Source organism: Schistocerca americana, chromosome 4, assembly GCF_021461395.2.
Source record: "Schistocerca americana isolate TAMUIC-IGC-003095 chromosome 4, iqSchAmer2.1, whole genome shotgun sequence".
In the NCBI taxonomy this organism is placed as follows: Eukaryota; Metazoa; Arthropoda; class Insecta; order Orthoptera; family Acrididae; genus Schistocerca; species Schistocerca americana.
The window spans coordinates 553710623-553727620 of NC_060122.1; the positions used below are offsets into that span (position 1 = coordinate 553710623).

At 43.6% G+C, this 16998-nt stretch overlaps 1 protein-coding gene across 1 annotated transcript in view; it reads left to right on the plus strand.

The window, feature by feature from the left end:
• The window catches only part of LOC124613849 (UDP-glycosyltransferase UGT5-like), a 124673-nt gene that overhangs the window by 68799 nt on the left and 38876 nt on the right, over nucleotides 1–16998 (plus strand). Inside the window, exon 3 of the mRNA XM_047142573.1 lies at nucleotides 2681–2903. Within this exon, the coding sequence (XP_046998529.1) occupies nucleotides 2681–2903 (223 nt within the window). The remainder of the gene's footprint in view (nucleotides 1–2680; nucleotides 2904–16998) is intronic.

A 16998-nucleotide genomic window follows, 5' to 3' on the forward strand; every position in this document is an offset into this window, starting at 1 on the left:
CCATCACAGCAGCATTGATGGATTCCCTGAGCTGTTCCAGTATTACTGGCAATGGGGATAATAAACACAGCCCTTAATGTACGTCCAAAGGAAAAAGTCAGGTGACCAGGGAGGCCAAAGGAACAGGACCATATCATCTTCATTGCTACCCCCAATCTAGTGATGCGGAAATTGGTCGTGTAAGTAGGAACAAACATCGATGCTGCAACATATTAAGTTTACACGTACCCGTCACAGACTTCGCACAGAAGATAAAAGGCCCACACAGACTCGTCTGTGACATCGCTCAAAAAAATTATTAAATTTCATGAAGATTTTCAGTGCCACACACTCTCAAATTGTGGCGATTAAACTTTCCAGGTAAACCGAACCTTGCTTAGTTGCTGACTACGGGCATAGAGGTGAAGATGATGTGGCTCTGTTCTCTTGCCCCCCCCCCCCCCCCCCCAGAGGTCACCTAGCCTAATGCCTTGTGACGGAGTAGTTCGAGAAACACAGTGACGAGTTCCAATTGATGTGTTCGCCTCCCTAACTCGCCAGATCCGTTCACGATCGAACTCATCAGGGATGTGATTGAATGTGGCGTCAGAGCTCAATGTTCCTCTCTCCGGAATTATGGGAATTAGGTGTCCTGTGTGTGCAGATGTAGTGCCAACTCCCTCCAGCGACTAACCACGACTCATTTCCTCCATGGCGTGACGCATCGCCACCTTTATCTGTGCCAAAGGTGGACATACTGGTTAAGGGTAGGTGGTCATAGTATTCTGGCTGATCAGTCTAAATGAATCAGACGTTTTCAAAGATTTATTTTTCCTAACTTTTACGTGTACAACTATGAAGGATGCATGAATAGAACCGCAAACAGACCAAGTTTGCATTTTCCACTCTATAAGTATTATATTAGTGCTCCTCGGGTCACACAACACACGTCAAAGTGGGACTCAATTTCGTTCCGAATCTTATGTAGCAACAACCCGTCAATGGACATCACAGCAGCACTGAAGTCACCTAATTCCCATAAATTCCTGGAGCTCTGACGCCACGTTCAATCACATCCCAGTTGTGTTCCATCAGGTTGAGATCTGGCGATTTAGGAAGCCAGCATATCAATTGGAACTCGAAACTGTGTTCCTCGAACCATCCCGTCAAATTCCTGGCCTTGTGACATGGCGCATTATCTTGTTGAAAAATTCCACTGCCGTCGGGAAACATGATCGTCATGAAGAGGTGTACGTGCTCTGCAACCTGTGTACGATTCTCCGTGGTCGTCATGGTGCCTTGCACGAGCGCTTCTGGACCCATGGATGCCTAAGTGTATGTTCCCCGGAGCATAATGGAGCCCCCTGGAAGACGACGGATGCGCGCCCTCCCATCGGCATTGAAGCCTGATGTTAGTTCCGCCACAGTTCGCCGCTGTCCTGTTTTTCCAGTCTTCCCAGTCTACGACGTACGACATCTGTAATGAGAGGTGGGCGCCCAACCCCACGACGTCGGGACGTGGCTTCACCTTGGTTTCGCCACGTGTTGATGCCACTCACCAAAGCACTACTCGAACACCCGACAAATCGTGCAGTTTCCGAAATGCTCGTGCTGCGCCTTCAGGTCATCACAATCCGCCAGATAGATCGAGCCCCTTCCCCATTCTACAGCATGCTCACTAATACTACATGCACCGTGGGTGTGTCTGACTAGTAGTCATTCCTCGCCATGTAACGCTGCTATCGCCTGGAGTGTTTATAGCGATAGTGGATTAGTGGTCGTAATGTTCTGGCTGATCATTGTATAGTAACCCGGTTTGTCGCTAAGATAGCGACATGTATGTTTCATTAAAACAAATATCAAGCTTGTCTCTGGTCACTAGCTCCAAGAAGGACAATAGGTCTGTTTCTGGGTACTTCAGAAAGATCACCAGCATCCTGTATGAGACAACCATTATTCCATCAAAAGAAGGGAAGAATTAATAGAAGCCTTAGTCAACGCGCTGCTCTGTGGCTGTTGGAGTACTGGTTATTCTTCGTGTTTTACTGCCCCTCGATTCCCCTCTTCAATAAATGGCTCTGAGCACTATGCGACTCAACTTCTGAGGTCATTAGTCCCCTAGAACTTACAACTACTTAAACCTAATTAACCTAGGGACATCACACACATCCATGCCCGAGGCAGGATTCGAACCTGCGACTGTAACGGTCTCGCGGCTCCAGACTGTAGCGCCTAGAACCGCACGGCCACTCCGGCCGGCCCCCCTTCAATATATGTCGACAAAATGATTCTCACATTAGACTAATTTGGGACCGCTCTATCTAATGGGCACGTAAAACTCCCCTTCAAAAATCATTTTGTTTGTAACGGGAAACAAACCCACGCTTTCCGTCGACATTGGGCGTCGCATGAAAGACCTGATGAGTAGTAATTGTTTGGCCTGAGTCCAGCTACACATTGCAAAAACGATGTTTGCAAATATCTCCAAACACCATAGAAAATGCGCCTGATGCTTGTTAGGACAGATAACCTGGGTATAGAATTAAAAGAAAGGATGAACTGTTTTTGACGAAATTCCTTGGATGAAGAACGGTGCCAAAGACAGAAGTGCTATTAAAATCTTAAATCATTTTTAGCATTCGATAAGTTTTCGCTTATCAGTTGTAACTGTGTTGTTTACTGAAACGTTCGTTTTTCGCAGGACATCCAGGAGTTCATAGACGGGGCAGAACATGGAGTGATTTTCTTCACATTTGGTTCGACAGTCACTGCAAAGGATTTGAGTGAAAATAAGCGGAAGGCCATACTGGAAGCCTTTGCAGAACTGCCCCAACGAGTGCTGTGGAAGTGGGAGACTGACGAACTGCCAGGAAAACCACCCAACGTGATGGCGCGCAAGTGGCTGCCCCAGTTTGACGTTCTGAGTAAGTAAACAGCGCACACATAGTCCTCAAACTGAGGGGGGCATTTTTGAAGTCATGAAATAAACGAAGATGAATGAAAATGGTGGATAACCTCCCGACGACGCCGTGGTCATTAACGAGGAAGCGCAAGGAGAGGGAACGGAAATGGGTGTGTCGTTTCAAATGAACGACTCCGGCATTTTCTTTAAAAAATTTAGGAAATTCATATGCCGGGAATTTGATCCGTCGTGTTTTCAGTTGCGAACGTTAAACAATAATCTCCTCCCTCCTCCTCCAGTAGCGAGTTTAGTGTCTTACGACTGCAGCGTCTCGTTCGGTTGTCTCTTGAACAGATCTGATTCAACTGAGTGCACAGGTCACCTCCAAGGACTACATATTGTATATGAAAAAGTAGCATGTAGACAATGCATAAGAGTAAACACCTGCAGATCTCCGTCTGCGTTCTGACAATGACAGTTCCACAGTTAAAAACTTATTTTCCAGAGTAGTGTCATTGGGAGCAGTATGAAAAATTTCTAACATCCTCTTGTGTTAGATTAACACTCAGTCCGAATTTAACAATAGTGCTACAGAAAAAACAAAACAAACATCGGCCGACTATGAGAGAAACTAGAACGTGAAACCCTAATCGGCAACGTATTGTTGGACATAACAGGCTGTTGCCGTAAGCGATAGTTTACAGTGGTACGTCATTCTGTATATTGACACTGGCCTAGCTGCCAGTGCTACGTGCTTGAAGGCTAAGCGTACTTCCTTCACCTGTCAAACTGACGGGACCTTACCACCAGTTCAGTTATCAATACGCTTCACTCCAACATGAAGGGACAGGCAAAGAACCAGGTAAGTCAATTATTATGAAACTTCAGAAAAGGCAAATTTTAATTTTTTAACTATTAGTACATTAATATATAAGAACATACAACACGTTTTATTTCATAAATTAAATATCTTGGATGCATCGAATGTGGAAACAGTGTTACTGGCAAGCAGAATGTCCTAATAGTGAAGTAATTTCCCAAAACGCAGTCACACGTCACTCTATAAGGGGAAACGAAGGTGTCTTGTTATAATATAGCGACAGTATTCATATCACATTTATTTAGTTGTGGTGCTGCTGGCTGAAGAACATCACAGCACCAGGATGGGAAAGACTAATGAGGCTTTGCAAATTGTTATATTTTAGCATGGAAATTGGAAGGAGATCTTGAATAAAGAACGGAATTGTTCGAGTTAGATTACAGCAAACAGGAGATACCGTAACTACAACGATACTCAAATGTTAAAATGTGTGTGAAATCTTATGGTACTTAACTGCTAAGGTCACCAGTCCATAAGCTTACACACTACTTAACCTAAATTATCCTAAGGACAAACACACACACCCATGCCCGAAGGAGGACTCGAACCTCCGCCGGGACCAGTCGCACAAAAAAATGGCTCTGAGCACTATGGGACTTAACATCTGTGGTCATCAGTCCCCTAGAACTAAGAACTATTTAAACCTAACTAACCTAAGGACATCACACACATCCATGCCCGAGGCAGGATTCGAACCTGCGACCGTAGCAGTCACGCGGCCAGTCGCACATTCCATGACTGCAGCGGCTTAGAACAACGCTACTGTTCACTAGAAAAGTAAGGAATTCTGAAGTTAAACATACTGCTAGAAGCAGCTGTGGGCAGTTCGGAAAGTGCACCCATTGGTTGACAAAGTCATGGTTTTCTTATGACGCCAGTTTGCGTTCCTCCGCTATAAATCGTTTGCTGTTTTAGCATACGGCAGTAGCTAGATTCAGATGAGAGTTTTGATAGGCCAATTTGCAGCGTACTTTGAGTCTAGCTGGGTTTTCTATTTCTTGATTAACAATGACCAAAGTCAACGGAGAAGCTTACATCTGGATCCTTCTGTCATTTCCTTGAAATCTTCACGTGTTTCTATAGGCACCCAGAGGGAATATAGTTTTTATCTTCTTCAGTTCACTAATTTGATTAAGAGTTACATCACGATTGAAGGGCTAGGCGGTGAAGTTTTTATTTGGAGCACCAGCAGAATCACAAAATGTGCATGGTGTCCCAGGAGGAATTGTCAGTATTGAGGGCTATGATAGAAACGGTCACCCGAAGTAAGAAAACGTCTAGCAAACATGGGCTCTAAAATGCATTTTTAAGCACTATAAGCACTTGTTCATCTTCGCTACTGTGAAACACATCTCTTCTACTGAACAAGTACTCACAGCTCACACGCTACCGGCAGATATTTTAGAACCCATGTTTACTAGACAATTTTTCCTTGTTTTGGTTCATATAATTTCTTCCCAAAACATGGAAAGCAATGGGCTTGAAGTAGAAGAAAGTTGCTTCACAATACTGAAGATGAAGAAGTGCTTATAGTTCATAAGGTATGCATTTTAAAGCCCATAGATTTGTTTTCGAGTGGGTCCGCCTTGAGCAAAACACAATTTTATCTTTTTTTTTATTTCTATTGTATGATTCTTATGGTGCTCCAAATGAAACCTTCAACGTGCTTCGTAAGCAAAGACTGGCAGAAGAGCTTCAACTTCAAGATGATTATTTAGAGCCCATGTGTACTGGACTTTTTGCTATGAATCGTCATTCTTGCCATATTCCTAAATGCTGACCATTCCTTTTAGGACACCCCGCTTAGAGCTCTTCAGTGTCGTCAACCAGGGCATGAGTGATGAAGTGAAAATGGAATGACGTCACTTCATTTGTGCCCTTTATCGCAGTGCACTCATGATAAACATAAGAAAAGGATTCGCCTGTTGCAAGAACATGGGATTTAAATGAATACATCGAAACTTGCCGTTTAAAGCAAATGTCACTGGTTGTTATATTCAGGAGGCATATATTTTTGGCAAAGTCTATGCAGATAGGCACCTTCTTCTTGTTTTTCATTACCACCTATTTGGTGAGATGAGAGACTGCGCAATAATTACGTTGGCTCTGTCCTCTCGGGGCCGGATGAGCTACCACTGACTTGCCTGCTTCTTTCCCGTGAAAAATTGACTTACCTTGCCCTTCCCCCTTACAGCAAACCTTGAGTGCTAATATATCTGAATTCGATATCTGGATTCACTTTTTTTCCCTGGAAAATTGACTTACAAGGTTCTTTCCCCTTACAGCAAACCTTGAGTACTAATATATCTGGATTCGCTTGGTTTTTTTTAGTTTTGTTTAGGTTTTTTTTTCTCAACAGACGCATATGATCCGTCTGAATCGAGCCGTAGCATAATTCAACTTCGAAACAAAGTGACTTACCTGGTCTTTTTGCCCTAACCCTTCTCGTGAGTTCAGCCTAACTAAGTTTCCAACACAACCACACTTGACAAATTTTAGTACGTCAACAAATAAATAGAAATTAATTCTGGTAAAAGTTATTTGTATTGTGAAGGTGCGCTGTCTCAAAAATATCTTGATGTACCTTCCTAATTACATCGAAACCGAATGAAAGCTGGCGCTTATCAGAATTCACAGAGCTTGCACAAATGCGAGTGTGCTGATACCAATGGCTCAAAAGCCAAACACGAAAACTTCAGTCCCTCAAGAGTGTATGTGGTATAAATGCTACAACACAGCTAAACTATGTTGGGAAGATTCAATTAGTGCTCTCTGCCATGTGTAACTCTCACCATGGTAGTTTGGAAAAGCCAGAAATAACTAATTAGATATTCTCCTAGACGACTAAATTCAATTAAATTGCAAATCGCTTCAAAAGGCATGAGCGGCGACAATATTACAACACCTGAATTTGTAACAGCTTGATGGTATGCCGTCCCCAGCCCACCTTCATACTCGGGAGTTATGCGCCACACGCGACATAAGCTTCACTATCTACAAGTGTCAGCATTTTATCACCAGTCAAAATACTCTTGACACACATTCATAAAGTCCATTGCATGCGCAACTTTACTTAGACAGCGTTATTAGTCCAGTTTGAGCATTAGCAAAGCCTACTGTGCAATCAAGACGGAGCGACCCTCGGCGCACATCTTAACAGTTTAACCTTCGTGTCGCGACTCCCTTCGCAATGGCGTGTCGCTCAATTACTGACAATTCTTGGTAGCTGTGACGTCACACAGTACACTTTACCAAATATTAACTCTGCTTGTAATTATATCATTCTCTGTATTTGATTGACAAGAAGACAAACTCTAAGCGTTAGTTAAATAAATACTGCAAATTTTTCCTTTGAGCTGCGTCCGCTAATGGACTCGTCCCCAAGATCGAAAACAAAGGGATTTGTGCTCCTGGAAACGTTGTACATAAGGGAAGGGCGGGGGGGGGGGGGGGGGGGGTAGTATTTCTTGCTACAAGTTGACAAAAAGTAGTGTTTGGTATTTTCTATACTGTGAGACTGCCTAATGACTTTACATACTTTATGACATGAAAGAAAAGAAAATTGTGGAATTTTTATGAGGTTCTTTATTTTTTAGCTACGGTACTGTGTTATTCAAATGGTGCCTCCCAGTATCCTTCATCCGACAAGGGGAACTGCCCATCGCACCCCTCTCAGATTTAGTGGTGAGATAGCCCAGTGGATAGCCCGTCGAAACCTGAACACAGATCAAGCATGAAAACGGGAAGAAAGTGTACTGAACTGTGAAAATAAAGCAAAATAGAAACAGCAAACGGTTCAAGAACAAGAAGTGCTGTATACAGGAATGTTGCAGACACGGTGTCGTGGCTTAGCTGGCACGGAGCTCAGCGTGTTCGGTCCGCCCCGAACAAATGCAGGGAACAACTACGAACAAAATGATATTAAAAAAAAAAAAAATGGGCCCGGTGATGGGCTGCAAAGCGGACGAGATATGTTCAGAACTCCCTTGTGTCAGTTTTTTTTCTGTTTTCCACGGCATTATAAACTGTACGTCCTGTCATTGAAATGGTTATTCTCTTTCTGTAGTCTTGGCGGTTGTCATACTGTCCACTGGTTACAGAAGAATATGAGCCATATAGTAAGAATACGTTGCCCTCGCAAGTAAATGTGCTGATTAATGACAGCAGGCGAGATACCACATAGATGTCTCACAGAAATGAAAACGGGTGTGAACTGCGTTACAACAAAGGAATTCAAGACTCAAAACTTCCAAAACGGAACGCAACTTCAAAAACAGTAAAAACATGTTTCGACAGAGTACAGAGAATCTATGTGATAGTAAAACTGTTGCGTTCATTTGTTGCAGCTTATGTGATGGCTCTGAGCACTATGGGATTTAACATCTGAGGTCATCAGTCCCCTAGAACTTAAAACTACTTAAACCTAACTAACCTAAGGACATCACACACATCCATGCCCGTGACAGGATTCGAACCTCCGACCGTAGCGGCCGCGCGGTTCCAGATTGAAGCGCCTAGAACCGCTCGGCGACACCGGCCGGCCAGTTTATGTGACAAACTATTAAGTGTTCATCATTTCCCTGGGAGTGATCACATTCACATTGACACGAACACCTAAATCGGGCAAGGATGCATATCTCATTCACTTACCAGGCGTACAAATTAGGTGTGTCGGTAAGAGATTCCTATCATATGACACACGTACAGTCACTAATGCCGTGTATGACACACCGGACGTGTTCTAAGGTGAAATATTTGGTTGGCTTGTCGCCTTGTCATCAAACTTTTGCGGTTCCCGTTCGAAAGCCACTTCCTTTCGGCTGCCAATAGAGTAGTTGTGCAGAATTAACTGTCATTATAGGTCCCTTCCTTACACCCCGCTGTTGCAAACGGACGTTACACCACCAATCAGACACAAATTTGAATACAGCGAACAGCGGAGAAAAAAGGCACGAGGGGCTTTGAACTCTGCTCTCCCACCTTGTAGTCTAACACTATGACCACTTTTCTTTTTTTTTTTTTTTTTTTTTTTTTAAATCTCATTTTGTTCTTTATATTTTCGGTTTTCGGGGCGGACATCCCATGACACCCTCATCCATTTACTCAGTTTTTTGCTTACTGATGGCTAATAATCCTCTGACCGAATACGCTGAAATATCGTGCTGGCTAAACCACGATGACGTGGCTTTTCCACACAACTCTATGTTGCACTTCTTGTACGTGGACCGCACACTGTTACCATTTTGCTTTTTTTCACAGTTCAGTATATGTTCATCCTGTTTTCATGACTGATCTGGTTCAGGTTTTGACGTGCTGTCCAAACTGAGCCCTCTTACCACTAAATCCGGAGGGTGGGGTGGGGGGGGGGGGGGCGGCGATGGCAGTTTCTCTTGTGAGCAGTCCGTTTCAGTTGCTGACTCTTCTTCATCAAAATTTTCAGGCTGATGGACCTGCCTAATCCATCCATCGCTTGAGACCAGTAAATGTAATGTTTCTTTTAAGAAATATTTGCTGGTTTTCTTTCGCTTCGGTCTCATACCGTTTATTAATGGTTAGCAGCCTGTTTGTTATATCCAGACTGCATTCTTGTCCCGAGAACTTCCTGGCAAATGGGTGTCTGTACAGACGAAAACGCATCTTACGGGCCTTGGGCTCTTCTTCTGGCAAACTGGCTGTGGATAAGAGGGCATGTGCAATGACAGTTGGTCCATGCATTAAAACTATCAAAAAAATCAGTCGCAGACATAGAATGCCATTAATATAAAACAACATACAATCTTGCTGTTTTCACAGTATAAGCAGAAAATTTGTCTGTGTCTAACTTATATCCACTGGAAATAGCTTCTAGAATAGCCCTGAATCGCTAGATGATTTGCAGATTTGCACCTGTTATTTCTGCCAGCGTTTCAGGGTCTGCAAAAAATCTGCGACTAGTATTTCCATCATTGCTATTTCCACAGCCTTTTTGGGAACATCTACAATTAATACCAATCGATTTCCAAACATTTCTTTTGTGTATTTTTTACTCTCTTGAACAATTTTCTTTTTTTCTTTTGAACGAATTTGCCACCTTTTTACGTTTATTTTACAGGACAAAGGCCACAAGTGCTCAAAAAAAATCGGGAATGGAGTACAGATGGACTGAACTGAAGAGATTCAGTATTTACTCTTTTGTTTTTGAAGTCTTTTTCACATGCAGCATCTCACTGTCGAGGCTACCTCTGTCGCTGCATTGCAGACCTTTGCATCTGCCATAGTCATCAGCATTGTCTGCTCTAGCAACTTTTGTTTCTTCTAGTTCATATAATAAAATTATAAACAGCCGACCAGTTGCAATGGATAAAGAATTCTTTACCTAGGTTTCGACAAATGTAAATTTGTCTTCTTAAGAAGGTGGCGTAAGGACAATGAACATCATAGCTTACATTAGAAAAGTATGAAACTTACCAGTGTACGTAACTCTGTCTTGACAAGAGCCATTATTGTTAATTTTAAAGTTCTGACATATATACCGTTTGTGGGCCTCACTAATACAGTAATGTAATTTTTATATTTTGGCTGTATATGCCACTGGGCGTAATACTCTCGGCGCAAGCGCCACCTGCTTTTTTTATGTATAACTACATTATTTGTACCAATGCTCCCATATTGTTATAACGGGAGTGTTAAACGCCTTCCTTCTTTTTTATTGTTACTTTATCTAAGGACGTTATTAATACTGATAATTTACATGTTGCCTTTGTACGCCAATTGGCACGTGGTTCTCGCCATGAGCGCCACCTGCCCTGGTATCAGAGTAACTACGCTCGCCGATTACACTCAGTCGGTTGTGAGCTCTGCAAGATCCATGTACTAATTTATATTTACGTGACAAACCGACATTTGTAAAACCGGCGATGGTACATTAGTCCTTACTAATGTAAAATTGTAAGTACCAGTCGTCGTTCTCATATTTCTGTAATGCAAGAGCTCTCTAATTTGTGTTAAAATTTATTCTTGACTTAAGTTTCATACTTTTCTAATGTAAGCTATGATCTTCATTGTCCTTAGGCCACCTTCTGAAGAAGATAAATTTATATTTGTTGAAACCTAGGTAAAGAATTCTTTATCCATTGCAACTGGTCGGCTGTTTATAATTTTATTACGTGGAACCGTTGCTGTTGTGCAGCTATGTTTAAAATACTAATCTTCTAGTTCAGTTTACCTGTTAATATAAACAATTTCCTCATTAGTAAGATTACGTGTTTCGTGGGTAAATATAGTTCTGATTAGTCTGTAATAGCGAGATTATGATGGCGTAGGATTTTTCCAAACAATTAGGTCTATTCGTGCGACTAATAAGTTGGAGAGGTGCTAAAGATGAGAAATCTTTTCGCATCGGAATAATTGTTGTTTTCCAATTTTGTTTAAAATTTTGTGAAGCATCACAATCCCATTTATATATAAGTTCCAATGCATTTATGTCATCATTTGGAGGATCATTTAAAATCGCTCCCAAATAAATTTTAATCGGTCACTTGTGTAATTAAGCAAGGCTTGAAGTTGGATCTCCGTACTTGTGGCAGTCACCTGACAGGATTCAGTCACAGGGTAACACTGCTTTTTAGGCTCTTGAAGGATGCTGAAACGGGGATAGACATTCTTATCAGATGTTTGGATGATTCATTTTTGTTTCCTTGTCTGTATTTAGATCCTCGTGTGCGAAATGAATTAATATCGTTAACCACTTTAGAGCGCTCTACTTTTCCAGATTCTCGGAACTTCATTGACTGGCATTTTTTTCATTCTGTGGCTAATTGTTTCTCAATAGCTGTGTCGTACGCCTTTCACTACGTTTGTTTAACTCTACGAACGACTTTGATGGCCTGCCAACTCGCATTTTGCCACATAGAATTTTAATGGTACTTTGCAGCCAGTTATGGTTAGTTCTAAGAAGGTACTTTCAACTTCGTGTGAAGCAGTCCATCATTCCTTTAATTGTGACTTTATATAAGACTGTTTATGTCTAAAACCTTTCCATCCTTTATCAGGGAAGGCACAATTTGATAAGATATAATTTTCCATAAAGGCCAATCTTATTACAAACTATTATTCAGAACATCCCTTCATAAGCTCATAGAGATCTTTTCTTATCATAATGTTGACCTTCGAAGGTCCTAGGATAAAAACAAACAGCTTTCAGTTTTATTTTTGGAGATGACATTTTTCATAGCTGAGTATTCATTAATGTAAACCAACTGTACAAAATCAAACTGCAGTACTCAGAGGCTACTTTTCAAAATTTCCAGTAGAGGAATGATTTTTCTATCACACTCTGTTAACAAATACCCAAGGACACACCATGAATTATAAAAAAGAATGAATACTAATAAAATTAGTAAATAATATGAATGAAAATAATTATATATAATGGTAGATATCCGGATTTTCGGAGTCCATATTGCTTTTCGCTACACTTCAAATTAAAACACACTTCAACACATTCACAAACGCAAAGTGATTTTAAGCCAGTAGAGAGGTTTCAGAGGTAATGTAAGCGAGATGTAAGTATAGACTAGCTCTACCGCATGTAGGTGCGCAGTAAGCCAATAACGCACTGCTGCAGTAATGCCCCATGTATCAGGCTATCACAAGGATTTATGCATTTTGGAATTACTTGCTTCTGAAACGTGGACTTTTGGTCAGCTTTTTGATCAAAATACCCCTAGGTGCGTCATCTTAACTATCACTTCACATCCTTCTTCAGTATCCCTGCAACTGCTGCTCCACTTTCCAGGCCACACTGACCTAGCTCACCACGCTGACATGGCAATATCCAGTGCCGTCTGCCGCACCAAACCCCGAACGCGCTATTTTACCCCCTCGCACTTCATCCGCCGCCACGTAAATTCTGATAGACTCGCAAAATTATAACTAAAATATCTCACCTAAATATACTCAGATCGTTACTCTGTTTTCACCATTCCTATTGTAATAAAATACTGCATCAATTAGCACATTTTCCAGCTAATTACTCTTCTTAATTATTATGCTTAAGTGTTTAATTCGTTTGATTATCAACTTGAGCGTGTGCAATGTTATTACACCACACTGAAACATTTCAGTTATAGTATTCTGATTTAACAAAGCAGATGAATTCTTGAAATATGTATGTTGGACTACAACTGTAATCAGGTTTAATGCTGATGTACAACATAAAAATCAGAAATACAGCAAACTTCATTAATGCTGAAGGAATATTTGTGGAAACATAAACTAAAAATCTGAATGCATATCATCTTCTAAAAAGAAGGTACGCAGACCAGCTCATGTAGATTAACACGAAGGTAATAACTCGTGCGACAGGGATGTGGGCAAGACCTGGATCATATATGTGTGGCAGATTTGTTACCATTGATCTGGTATTCCAGATAGACTGAATGTAATTTGTAGGCCGTTTTGCATGCTCGTTTAGGTTAATGCTGAACTGGTTCCCAGTCTCCAACGCAGAAAATACGATGATCAAACAGCAAAACAATGATAAAGCGCGGGACAAAGTTTATGCCATTCATGTCAGATAGCACATATCACCTCACTCCCTTACATTGGTTGATGACTGTGATGCCAGCAATGGCAACTGCCCAAAGAGCTAAAATAAAACAAATTTGCCAAACCTTGAAAACAGTGGAATCCTTACAGAATCAGAAAACCTAAGAAAGAGGCAGATACTTGGTTATTTCGATAACAAGAGATGGGAAGAATATTAACATTTGAGGTGAGATTTATATGAAGTTAGTGTAACTCTGAAATAGGAAATTAGATGCAATGATATCCGAACCAAAAAGCGATAGCATAGTCTAGGAAAGTTAGTGCTGCCAAAGGCAAGGCTCTCAGGTCTACAGAAAAGACTGTCTCCAGCGACAAGTACACTGAGCAAAGTTGAGTCTTCAGATGCGCTAGTCTCAGATCACATCGTCATCCAACCTTATGAGAGAACAGAACAAGAGTGATGTGGGACAAATAATCGATCAGGTGCTAGCCTCCGTTTGCGGCGCACCAGGAGAGTACTGTATTCAGCTTTTTCTGTATGCTCTTATAGTTTAATTCTTAAATTAATACAGTAGTAGTGATAATGTTGTGGTTGGCAGGAGAGCCAACACCGTGTTACTAGAGGAGGCTGAAAGGCGCGCGTTTTAGCTCACGCAGGCTGGCGTGAGGTCTGGAACAGGACAAGGAAATTAGAATTTAGAAAAATGGACGTGGCTGGTGGAATACTTAACTTTAATCCATTAATGATGAACGTCGCTCTTGACGGTACATGATTCACAATATCAGTAGTAACTGAATATGGCGCCTTGCTAGGTCGTAGCAAATGACGTAGCTGAAGGCTATGCTAAACTATCGTCTCGGCAAATGAGAGCGTATTTTGTCAGTGAACCATCGCTAGCAAAGTCGGTTGTACAACTGGGGCGAGTGCTAGGAAGTCTCTCACTGATAGTGGCGACACGCGGGTCCGACGTATACTAACGGACCGCGGCCGATTTAAAGGCTACCACCTAGCAAGTGTGGTGTCTGGCGGTGACACCACATTCCTCCCCCGCAAATCGGCGTACGGTTGTGCCATAAGGCTTCCGCCCGCCGTGGGGAGGACCCCATGTTGACGTATGCAACGAGGTGGGGAGCCTAACAAAAGGCGAGGCTGTGCCACCCACACCCTGCCATTCGGACCGCGGGGAGCTTGGAAACGCCTGAAAACCTGCTCCAGGGTGCACGCCAACATGCGGTGTATGCGCCCGCAGAGAGACAGGAGGAGCCGAAGGGTCGACCTCCATCGGGCCGGGGCACCCGACGGGCGAAGACGACATATGGTCCGGAGCGGGCAAGAGTTCCATGTCGGAGGACAACTGGTCACGGGAAACGATCGGCGGCGCGTGAACCAGGGAGGCGCCCGGCGGTTGCAGCGACGCGTCCACTGCGGGCGTCGCCGGCGGGAGAACAGGCGGCGGCGGCGGTGGCGGCGGCGCGTCGCCATGGGGCAAAATGGAAAGCAGCGTCGGTAACACCTGGGGCTGAGGCGAGCCAGTAGATGGGTCCCCAGGGCGCTGACCGGACGGCACCGTCGCTGAAAGCAGGCGGCGAGCGGCAGATCGCGAGCGACGACAGAGGCGCAGCTGGTTGAGATGCCGGCGCACCTCACCAGAGGTCCCCAAAACCAGATACATAGCGCGTCTGAGGCAGCGAAGAATGCGCCCTTCGTGCCAACGCCTTGAACCTCGGTAGTGGCGGTAGTAGACAGCGTCGCCTGGGGCAAAAGCAGGTGTCTGCCGCTGCACAGGAACCCGATGCGGCGGATGTAGCAAAGACATCAAGGTTCGATGAGGGCGACCGTGGAGCAACTCAGTCAGCGAGCGACCATCTCGGGGCTGAGAGCGATACGAGGACAAAAAGAGCAATAACGCGTCCTCCAGAGAATGCGACTCTTTTAACTTCAACATCTGTGACTTGAAAGTCCTGACCAATCGTTCAGCGGCACCGTTTGACTGTGGCGAAAACGGTGCGGACGTCAGATGTTGAATACCATTGGCCTTGCAGAATGACTGAAATTCTGCGGACATGAATTGTGGGCCATTGTCGGAAACAATAGTCTGTGGAAGACCTTCAATGCAAAAGATAGCAGATAACGCTTGGATGGTGGCAGAGACGTCGTGGAAGACATCCGGACAACAAAAGGAAAGTTACTGAATGAATCTACCACAACCAACCATCGAGCATTCCAGAATGGACCAGCAAAATCGATGTGTAAGCGTTGCCAAGGGGAAGTGACTTTTGGCCATGCAAAGAATTTCCGCGGTGGTGCAGATTGTTGTTCGGCACACGCCATGCAAGAAGAGCACATATTCGTAATCGCGGCATCGATTCCGAACCAAGTACAGTGCTGACGAGCAAGTTGTTTCGTTCTCACTATACCCCAATGTCCTTGGTAGAGAAGCTGTAAGACAAAGGACTGTAACGAACGTGGTACCACGACCCTGGATTGATCAGTATCAGAACGCAACAGCAAAACACCATGTCGAACAAAAAGTCTCTCCTTGTGAGCAAAAAATCGGCTAACAAACGGGTCCCCGATCCATGACTTTGACAAGGGCCATTGCGTAGCAACAAAACGCAGAATGGTAGCAAGGACAGGGTCGGCAGCTGTGGCTGTAGCTACACGACGAAAATCAATCGGAAACGATTCGACCACGTCATCGGTTTCCGAATCAATGAACATGCAAGCAAGTTCAGAGGAATCGAATGCTCTGTCCTCAGCAACAGGCAAACGGGACAACGCATCGGCGTTTTCGTGCTTAGCAGTGGACTGATACACGATATCGTAGCGGTACTGCGAGAGGAAAATAGACCACCGAATGAATTTCTGCGCTGTACGTGGAGGTACAGGCTTGTTCGGATGAAAAAGCGATGTCAAAGGTTTGTGGTCTGTGATGATGGTACAGTGACGACCATACAAGAAATCATGAAACTTTGTAACACCAAATACAAGAGCCAATGAGTCTTTCTCGATCTGTGAATAATTTCTTTGCGCAGACGAAAGCAATTTGGACGCAAAGGCAATAGGGCGATCGTGCGATCCATCTTTGTGCGCAAGCACAGCACCGATCCCGAAATCCGATGCATCCACCATCAACAAAAGGGGCTTCTGGGGATCGAATAGCGTAAGGCAATTATTCGAAAGCAACGCCAATTTCAACTGGCGAAAGGCGCGTTCGCATTCTGTCGTCCAGACGAACGGAACACCTTTACGGCGCAAGCGATGAAGCGGAGCTGAAATGGAAGAGGCATGTGGCACATATCTGTTATAGTAATTTATTTTTCCCAGCACACTCTGTAGCTGCTTCAAATTCTGCGGCGAAGGCAAGTCTTGTATGGCACGAAGGTGCGTGGGACTGGGATGTATGCCTTGGGCATTGAGTACAAGTCCCAGGTATGCCAAATCACGAGCAAAAAACACACATTCGTCCTTCCGCAAGCGAAGACCATTTTGTCGCAAGACCTGAAAAAATGTTCTGAGATTGGCTAAATGTTCTTCTTCCGTCTTTCCAGAGATCACAATATCGTCCAGATAGTTTGCTGCAGTAGGGACTGACGCACAAACAGTTTGTAGATATTGCTGAAACAATGCAGGGCGGATGCACACCCGAATGGCAGTCGTTTGAATTGATACAAACCAAGATGCGTGTTAACCACCAAAACGCGCTGG